At 46.8% G+C, this 10,558-nt stretch overlaps 1 protein-coding gene across 1 annotated transcript; it reads left to right on the top strand.

Moving 5' to 3' along the window:
- The first annotated feature begins 3,288 nt into the window (after positions 1-3,288).
- CCIN (calicin) lies at positions 3,289-5,231 on the top strand. Its single transcript, XM_016130202.2, has one exon. The coding sequence runs from the start codon at positions 3,400-3,402 to the stop codon at positions 5,164-5,166; it is 1,767 nt and encodes a 588-aa protein (XP_015985688.1). The 5' UTR covers positions 3,289-3,399; the 3' UTR covers positions 5,167-5,231.
- Positions 5,232-10,558: the final 5,327 nt, after the last annotated feature.

Raw genomic sequence — 10,558 nt, 5'->3', positions numbered from 1 at the left:
TGACTTTGAATTAGGGCCTGGGCAAGCCAAAGCTATGCTATGCAAGTTACCCAAGTTGGAAATACTGTATATAGAAATGAGAATCCCAGTTGTTAGGAGTACAAAAGAGGTGGAGATACTGAAAGACAGTTCCTGAATTTTCCAGTTCCAGGCTAGATCTATGTATCTTTAAAATATGCACCTCATTTTCTTCAAGGCTTCCCAACAAACTGATATTACCTGATGATCCCCAGAAGGTTATTAGGTCTCCTCCCCTAGGGAGTCTCCATGAACAGAAAATGCTGAGCTACACAGGAAGCTGAGGATAGGTGAGGGACTTGGGCTGAGGCCTTTTTCTGGCCATATCTGGGCAGCCATCATGAGCAACGGGGACTCAATGACCAGTCAATGAACTTCCTAGTGGCTACGAGGGACACCCTCCACCCAGTACACACACATACATAACCAGGCGGTGGACGTTGGCATGTAGCCAGCCTCTTTAGGCCGAAGTCCATTTCCTCAGCTGGCTGGAGTAAGGAAAACACTGACCAGGGGAGCTTTCCAGGCTGAAGAAAAGCCAGACAAAATTGGCTGAGCAAGTGGCCACTAATCTCACTTCTTTAATGGATTTCTTAAGGATGGCAACTTTCATGAGTTCAGCAAAAGCAGAAGACAAGCCAGATTCCAGCTCTCCTTTGTAGCAAGAGGGCAGAGGAAGGAGTCAGGAACTCTGGCTCCAAGTCCTAGCTCTGTGCTCTCCAAGTTGAACCAGCCCCTTATCCTCTCTGAGTGTCAATTTGTCCAACTGTACAAGGTCTGGCACATGGAATTAGGTCTACTGGATCATCTCAGGTCTCTACGCACCCCCTAACTCCTTAACCAGATGGAAGCATCCAATAAGAGATCTTGCCCTGGTGTTCTGGGGCCCAAAACAAAAGCAAAGGGGCATGACCACCTCCTCCACCAATGTGCCCCCAAGGCTGAAGGGTGTGGGGGGCAAAGGAGCAGGAGAAGCAGCAGGACCTCACCTACCCAACCCCTATTCCTGGACAGGGATGCCCTGGAAGGTGAGGTCTGCCAACCTCTCATAAAGGCAGGCTGGAGGCCAGTGGGAGAGAGGTGTTTGGCATTAATACTAAGAGGCCTCATCCTCTGCTCAAGTTGCGGCTGCCTCTAGAGAGATCAAGGCAGGAGAAGCAGAGCTCAATTATTCTCATAGGCAGAGAAAGGAGCCAGGAGGAACTCATCTAAGGCACACAACTAGTCTGTGGTGGAGAAGCTGCAATCTAAGCCTCCTTCCCATTGGGAAAACAGAAGTTCTTAGCCTTCAGCCTTGTGGCAACAGGTTTCTCAAGAAACTGAGTGCCTCTATCCTGTTCAGGCATCAAGGTGAACAAATTCAATATTAAAAGGTAGGTACTTTTAAATAATTTTCAAATAATCAAAGAAAAAGCCAAGTCTGGGATGCAAGGATGAGAGGACAGTGAATGGTAATGAGCACTCACTAAGCCGGGGAAGAAGAGAGCTGGTGGGCTCACATTTCCAAGCCTCCGGGTGACACTTTATCCTAGTAGAGGCCTGAAGGACCGGCTGAGAGTCAGGAGTGGGGCTTAAGACCCACGATGGAGGAGACTGGATCGGGGGTGGGGTGGGGAGCCCCAGCCTAGGTCCTTTCTGCACCATCTCGCAATGCCGTTGGGATCTGCATGTCGATACCCTTCCTGGGAATCGCCAAAGGCTGGTCCGGGCGGGGCCCCGCAGGAGCCAGCCCCCTCCATGGTGGGGGAGGGGAGAGGGTGCTCCAACTGGCCCTTATCCTCTCTCGGCGCAGACGCTACGGGAACTGCGGGAGCCCCACACCAACCCAGAGACTGGGGTGCCGACTAGCGGAGTCTGCGAGCACCCCGCGGGGCGTGGCACCGAGGGGTGGATCTAAGAAGGCTCCTCCCCGGCCGCCCGGTCCTGCACCCTCTATCTGGGGCTCATTACCCAAGGGGACACTGGTGTGTTTGAGGTGATGGTAAGCGGGTAGACCCGCGCTGCCGCCTTTGCCGGGGGGAACGTGGTTGTGTGGCAGGCCAGCGGAAAAGGGGAAACCCCGCGGCTCCCCGCACCCAGGAGAGGGGTGCGACGCAGCGAGGGCGGAGGCGGGGCGTCGGATCCACTGGCTGACTCCCTGGCAGGAGGTGACCCTTCAGCCCCACCGCGTGGCCGGAGGAGGCGCAGGGATCCTGCCCAGAGGGGACCGGGGGATTCCAGACTTGCCAAAAACCACGCCGACAAGTACTTATGAGAGGAGCATCCAGAAATGCCAGCTCTTGGCGAACTAATATAATAGTAATAAAGTAACGTCAACTAGCATTTATTGAACGTTTGCTACTAGCCAAACACGGTGCTTAACACTCTCTAATCATTTTCTCATTTAAACTCTTAATAATCTTTGAAGCAGGTACTATTATTCCCATCTCATAGATGCAGAAACTGAGTTTTAGAGAGAATGGGCAACCTGTCCAAGTCCACACTTGGAGAGAGCTGACCCACCACAGCCCCTAACATTTTACAACTAGACACTTGGAAATGTGGAGAGAATGTCCCAGTCTGCCGTGAAACTGAAATAATCAGGGCTTCAGCGGCCCTCCTATGCCCCAGTGCTGGATAACGACTGCACCTCTGCTCCAATGAGTGGCTCCCACCTCTCCCTCTATTTTTTTTAAAAAATGGTATCCGTGGCCACAAAGGTCAGAAGCCAAAAGACAGAGCTTTTCTTCTCTGATGCCGAGGAGCCTTGGCAGAGAAAGTTACTTCAAGGCCTAAGAATCAGAGACTGGGGAAAGCTGAGTAGTAAGGAGCTTTCTGGAAGGGTGGGAAGAGTCCTAAGTTACAGAAGGCTTGGGATCCAGACCCTGTTCCATTTTTAACTGGCTACGTGATCTATGGCAAGTCCCATCTCTTCTCTGTTTTCTTCCTGTACAATGGGGGGATTCTTCTAGATGATCTAATACTCTTTCCTTCCCCAAGCCTCCCCTTATCTCTCCCTCCACCACCCCCCGCCCAAACTGGCTCTGATATTCCAGAAGCAGCCTTGAACTGAGGTTTGAAGTTCCCAGGTAGGAGTCGCAACCAATCTCGGAATTTCCTCTTGAGCTTTGGGCCCTGAGCACTCAGTCCTAGTAGAGTGGCCTCAGCAGATTGAAACAAACCATCAGAGGGGAGAAAGGCCCGTGCCTCTGAGATAAGCCTCAGGGGGGCCTGCATTGTGATGACCTCATCCACTCTATGACATCATCCTCTCTCCCATCCCCACTCCTCCCTGATCAACTGCTCTGCAACCAACCATCAATCTGAATCCCAAAGGCCTGAGAAAGTCTGTTCTCCAGTACCTGCTGCTGATCTTCTGCCTCAGCCCCAGCAAGAAGCACCATGAAATTGGAATTCACTGAGAAAAACTACAACAGCTTCGTGCTGCAGAACCTGAACAAACAGAGGAAACGCAAGGAGTACTGGGACATGGCCCTGACTGTGGACCACCATGTCTTCTTTGCACATCGCAACGTGCTGGCGGCTGTCTCTCCACTGGTGAAGAGCCTTATCTCCAGCAATGACATGAAGAACACTGATGAGCTTTTCATCACCATTGACCCCAACTACCTGAGTCCAGCCACAGTGGACCAGCTCCTGGACTACTTCTACAGTGGCAAGGTGGTGATCTCAGAGCAGAATGTGGAGGAACTCCTTCGTGGGGCCCAGTATTTCAACACACCACGCCTTAGAATCCACTGCAATGACTTCCTGATTAAGTCCATCCGCCGTGCCAACTGCTTACGCTACCTCTTCTTGGCCGAGTTGTTTGAACTCAAAGAGGTGTCAGACTTGGCCTACTCCGGCATTCGCGACAACTTCCACTACTGGGCCAGTCCTGAAGGCTCCATGCACTTCATGCGCTGCCCACCTGTCATCTTTGGCCGCCTGCTCCGAGATGAAAACTTGCATGTGCTCAATGAGGACCAGGCTCTCAGCGCACTCATCAACTGGGTGTACTTCCGGAAGGATGAGCGGGAAAAGTATGTGAAGAAGTTCTTCAGTTACATCAATCTTAATGCTGTCTCCAACAAGACACTGATGTTTGCCAGCAACAAGTTGATGGGCATAGAGAACAGCTCTGCGCATGCAGCCCTGATTGAGAGTGTCCTTGTGGACCGCAAGCAGGAGAAGCCAACCAGCCTGCTGAGCTACCAGCGGAAAGGGGCCCTGCTTGATTCAGTGGTCATCCTAGGTGGCCAGAAGGCCCACGGCAAGTTCAACGATGGAGTGTTTGCTTATATTATACAGGAGAACCTGTGGTTGAAGCTCTCAGAGATGCCCTATCGGGCTGCAGCACTTAGTGCCACCTCTGCTGGTCGCTACATCTACATCTCTGGGGGCACCACTGAGCAGATTTCAGGGCTGAAGACAGCTTGGCGATATGACATGGACGACAACTCCTGGACCAAGTTGCCTGACCTGCCAATTGGGCTTGTTTTCCACACCATGGTGACCTGCGGGGGGACAGTGTACTCAGTGGGTGGGAGCATTGCCCCAAGGCGGTATGTCTCTAACATCTATCGCTATGATGAGCGCAAGGAGGCCTGGTGCCTGGCAGGGAAGATGAGCATCCCTATGGATGGCACAGCTGTGATCACAAAGGGTGACCGGAACCTGTATATTGTTACGGGACGGTGCTTAGTGAAGGGCTTCATTTCCCGGGTTGGGGTGGTAGACTGCTTTGATACCAACACTGGGGACGTGGTCCAGTGTATCACTTTCCCCATTGAGTTCAACCACAGGCCCCTGCTCTCTTTCCAGCAGGACAACATCCTTTGTGTGCACAGCCACCGGCAGAGTGTGGAAATCAACCTGCAGAAGATAAAGGCCAGCAAGACGACCACTTCGGTGCCTCTCTTGCCCAACAACTGCCCCTTGGATGTGTCCCATGCCATATGCTCCGTTGGAGACAACAAAGTGTTTGTATGTGGGGGTGTCACCACAGCTACTGATGTCCAGACAAAGGACTACACTATCAATCCAAATGCCTACTTGCTGGACCAAAAGACAGGAGAGTGGAAGACCGTGGCCCCCCCACCAGAGGCACTGGACTGTCCTGCCTGCTGTCTAGCCAAGCTACCTTGCAAGATTCTTCAAAGGATTTAAACAACTTTTTAAGTGGGAGAATAAGTAAATGCATTATTATTCACAATTTAATGAGAGAGAGAAAGAAAGGAAGATGGCCCGTTGATTCCTTTTTAGTGTTCCAATCTGTGTTTGACCCTGAAGATGGAAATCCTGGGCTAGGGCTGCTCCCCAGTGGGTAGAAATTCAGGGCCGGTCACTGGTGGGATCCAAGCTGAGTCTGGGAAGGAGTCCCTGGTGGGTAAGATCTAGGCATATCCCGGGCATTGGCTCCCAGTGGGTAGTAGTTCAGGGCCATTCTGTCACTGGATGAATCCAACCTGAGTCTGGAAAGAAGTCCCTGGTGGATGGGATTGAGGCATTTCTTGAGCACTAGCCAAGGTGATGTCTGGAAAGTCCCCTATTTTATACCCATGTAGTCACCTTGCAGGCATCTGCTAGACTGACAGGTAAAGCATTTGCTTAGTTGTGAAGTCTCAGGCTCCTCCAACACTCACTTCCCTCAAGTCTGCCCAGAAAGGCAGGGGAGGGCCAATCCCAGGTTAGGGAGTAGAGCCTCCTGGGCTGGAGAGGAAGAAGTTGGTGTGGGCCTGGGTCAAGGATCTAGGCAAAGAGAATGGGGTGGGGGTAGAGGGGTTGGGAGAGGGAGAGGCAAGGTTATCTGGTTGTTGTATTTGACCTTGCAGTTACAGGTGTGTCCATGTGTCCTTTATGAAGAAGTTGGGGGGGGGGGTTACTTACAATTGTTTCCAATAAGCAAGTTTCACTGAGAAATTTCTCTAGGAATACAAGGTCCAAGGGACTCTCTGGAAGAGAGATCAGTAAGATGAGAAGAAAAAACCTCTGTCTATTGGAGAGCAGCTTGGGAATGGGGCAAGATGACAGGATAAGAGACAGGATGGTGTAATAGCATATGGACGCCGAGGAAAGAAGGTCTGGTTCAAATACCAGTTCCATCACTTACTGGGCAATGCTGGGCAAGTTACTTAACATCTCCCTGCCTTGCTTTCCTTATTTGTAAAAGGGAAATAATAAGAGTGTCCGCCTTATAGGGCAATGTGAAGTTTAAATGAGTTCCTATATGCAAAATGCCTAGGACAGTCCCTGACATATATTAAGAAGTGCTACAGGAGGACTTTTTAAAAGGAAAATAAAGGAGTGAGGCAAGGGTCCAGGTTCTTCAGCCCTTATATTAAGTTAGGTCCCATAAAATGCTCTTTGAGGTTCCCTACCTCAAAGCCTTCATGAGCTTTCCTCATTTCTAACTACCTCTATTTCTCTTTCATTCACCTGTGAACTCACATAAATCCTCAACAATTTAGAAAAAACCAACCAAGTCCTTGAACACCACATATCTTCCTTGTTCACCCATTCACCCATTCATTCATGAATTTAACTCATTTACTCATTAATTCACACGCAACACCATTTAATGAGGCCTCTCTGTGCAGGTCCCTGTTCTAGGTGCTGGGGCCACAGCCATGACACAGACAATCCATGTTATTGGGAGGGAGTATCTATACCAGTACCTGGTGACAAGAATACTATGCAAGCCATGTGTAAATGTAAACTTTTCTAGTAGCACCATGAAAAAGGTAAAAACAGATGAATTTTAATAATATATTTTATTTAACCCAAATACTGAAAATATCACTTAAACAAGTAATCAACACAAACATTAGTTAAACAGCTATTTAACATTTTTTTTTCCATATTTTCTTCAGAGTCTAGTATATATTTTACACTCACAGCACAGCTCAATTTGGTCTAAGGACATACATAAGGCCAAGTGAGGCTAGTCCTGTTATTATACACACAGGACACTTTAGATACCCTTGTGGTTCGAATCTGCTCTCTTCCCTTCCTTCCGCACTGGGTCCTGCTCAACCTGCTCGGCACTATCTTCCTAATCTCCCTGTTTGGTGGCCTCTCTCTTCAAAGTGATGCAAGACAGGGCAAATCCCCTGGAGTGGGAATCCAAGTCCTGCACAGAGAGTATAAGTGAGGGTCCTGACTCCGCACAGCAAAGAATTTAAGCTCAGGCCAGAGTTAGAGTCAAAAGGAGAGATTTTTAGAGAAAGAATAACATTCCTTAGAGTGTGGTCTCCCAGAGACAGAGAATGAGAGAGACTGAGAGACCCCAAACATTGGAGGAATTCAGTTTAAACCTGTTTTCCTCTCCAGAGATGGCTATGCAGTGATAAAGGCATGGGGAAGTGTTTGTTGGTAATCTCAGCAGGAATCTTCACATAGGTTCCTCATTGTTTGGCCATATGCTGATCAGCCAGGTTCCCATGTCAGGTAGCACGTAGCAGGCTCTGAATACAACTTGATTTACTATGTAATTCTCATGCCTCCTCCCTATAGGAAAAGCTTACCCTTCTGCCCAGGTCTTTCCTCCTTCCATGCTGGAATTTTGGACTTTATGGCTAACCCTTTCTCCCCTGGAACTTCTTCCACGTTTCTAATTTCTCCAACTCTGGGCAGCCCCCACCTCATTGCATCCCCCAAATGGAAGAATGAAGTCTTACAGATCCGTGCGACTAAGCCCAGTTGCTCCCATCCCCACCAGGCTTTGCTGACCACTGAGTCACCTCTTACTGCCTCCAGCTGCCATTCCCTACAGCTGATTTTCCAACCCTCACTGGTATCCTAGGGCCCCACCCTTCTCCTATCTTCCTTCTCAGCCACTTCTCATTCTGCCGCCAGGACTTCAGAGGAATGGAGGTCACATGACCTGAGCTCCGTAAATAATCCCATGTCCACCAAAAATCTCTGCAGAGCTGCCCCTTCTTTTCTACGCAGTAAGGAAGAGGCTCCCCAGGTGTCCTTCCACAATTCAAAGCGGATCCCTCCCCTGTCTCTTCATTCCATCCCCTTACAACTTTTCAGGCTCCTCAGTGCCCTCTCTCCACATCTCCTTCCTGGTTTCTTCTCTTCATCTCATAAATATTCTCAACTTTCTCCCATCCTGAAAACAAACTCTCCTCAGCTCTGAGGTCTTCCTCTTACTATCTGTCCATCGCTTTCCTTGGTTGAGCTTCCTAAATTTCTGCTATGTTCTGTGGCTTGGCTCCAGATCAACCTCTAACCCACTCAGGCTGGCTTCTGTCCCCATTATGCCACCAGACTCTCCTGATGACACTGTCCTCTTTGTCCTTTTCTCAGCATTATACCTTTTCCTTGCAGTAGACAGTATTGACTGTGCCCACCTGCAGCAGAATCACTGCTAAAATGAGAAATCTTTAGCATAGTGGGGTTATAATTTGATATATTAACTAAATGAGGCCCTTCCTTCCTCCTTTCTTACATTAAAATTGGACTGTGAGGCTGAGCATCCATGTAGGGCTTATCACTTTGAGGAGGCAGGCCCAGCTGAATGTAGGAATCAGACTCAAATTCTCGGCTTTCGCTGCTAGGGAAGGTTTAGCAATTCATAGCAGAGATTGCGGCCTTGAAAAACAAGGCTTTTGAATCACAACTCAGGTCATCAAACTGGGGTACATGAAGTCTTTCCAAGGGAAATTCAGGCATGCATAGTTTTAAGGGAATTAGTTTCTGGATCCTCAACATTTTCCTAAAATTGATCAACCTGAGAATATACCTCAGTGGAGATTTCATTCTCGTTCTTTTTTTCCCATCTTTTCTTTCAAAATTATCTTTCGAACTCTCTCTCTTTCTCTCTACCCTTCCCTCCCCCCTTCCTGCCACCAATGCTTCCTAGAATGCACTGGCCCAGGATGTCACATGAGGATATAAACTGGTGTTTGTGAAGCATCAGTGAAGCCTCCTTTCTTCAGGACACCAATATCCAAAGAAGAGTTGTATTTTTCTGTCTCATCTACACAATGTTTTGGTTAAGGTATAAAGTCCGGTGTTTAAAACTGGGATACTTTGGCCCAAGTTGGGTTGTTTAGAAATACTAAATAGCATGATGGAATGATGACTTTTTAAATATTTTTAAAGATCAATTGAGATATAATTTTTAAAGATCTATTGAGATATAATTCACACACCATATAATTCACCCATTTAAAGTAAACAATTTAATGGCTTTTAGTATATTCACAGAGTTTTGCCACAATCAATTTTAGAACATTTTAATTACTCCAGAAAGAAACCTTTGTACCCCCCTTAGCTGTCACCTTCTAACCTACTGATCTTTCCTGTTCTAGGCAACCACTCATTTATTTTCTGTTTCTATGGGTTAGCTTATTCTAGACATTTTATATAAATAGAATCAAATAATATGTGACCTTTTATCTGGCTTTTTTTACTTAACACAATGTTTTCAATGTTCATGTTGCAGCATGAGCCACTACTTTATTCTTTTCTATGGCTGAATATTATTCTGTTTTGTGGCTATACCACATTTTATTTATCCATTTATAAGTTAGTTTGTGGGCATCTGGGTTGTTTCTGTGTCTTGGCTATTATGAATAATGTTCCATGAACATTCGTGTATGAGTTTTTGTGTGTTCACCTGTTTTCATTTCTCAAGTTTATATCTAAGAAAAGAATAGTTGGATCAGATGGTCACCCTATGTTTAACTATTAAAGGAACTGCCAGACTGTTTTCGAAAACACCTGCATGATTTTACATTTGCACTTGCATGTGTTGACAGAGTTCCAATTTGTAAACATTCTCACCAACACTCCTTATTATCTCCCTTTCCAAATATAGTCATCCTAGTGGGAGCCAGTGGCATCTCATTGTGGTTTTGATTTGCATTTCCCCGAGGGCTAATGTGTTGAGCATCTTTTCATGGGCTTATATTTTTTTATGACAGTTGTTTAATAACCTTGCCTCTCAGGTGCTCAACTGTTATCAGAGAAAGCATTGCTCCAGGGGAAGACTTCTGTTAGGATAAAACAAAGACAGTATGGCTCGGAAACACGGATGGTCATAGTACGTTATTTCATTCAGGCCATGGAATCATAAACTAAAATCTCTATGTCTTCCTACCTATTCATCTGTCTTACAGTTAGAATATTCAAGATTTGTTTAAAAGGATGTTAGAAAATATCCACTACCAAGTGTGTCCTCTCTACATTATCACCATTCTCAAAAATGAGAGCTCCTATTCTCATGTCTAGTTGCAGATTTTGTATCATTTAAAGGAAAACATAAAAAGTTCCACATTTACTTCCAAAAGAGTGGTGTATATCTTTGAACAAAAGAAAATATGTCACATGTAAGTTAGAATGCTTAGACATAAAAAAAATCTAAAAACTTTTTTGTTATGCATATCACACTGAAAAGTGATAATATGATTATGTAGCTTAATAAATTATTGCAAATATTGTAAATATCTGTGTAACCACTACTGACTTCAAGAAATAGAATATTGCCAATACCTCAAGTCTCCTATGCCGCCCTCTTCCTGATTATAACCCCTTCCCTCCCCTCTGA

This window comes from Rousettus aegyptiacus, unplaced genomic scaffold (assembly GCF_014176215.1).
Source record: "Rousettus aegyptiacus isolate mRouAeg1 unplaced genomic scaffold, mRouAeg1.p scaffold_m13_p_3, whole genome shotgun sequence".
Classification (NCBI taxonomy): Eukaryota; Metazoa; Chordata; class Mammalia; order Chiroptera; family Pteropodidae; genus Rousettus; species Rousettus aegyptiacus.
The sequence above is the reverse complement of the archived record's forward strand: the minus strand, read 5'-3'. Positions and strand labels throughout refer to the sequence as shown.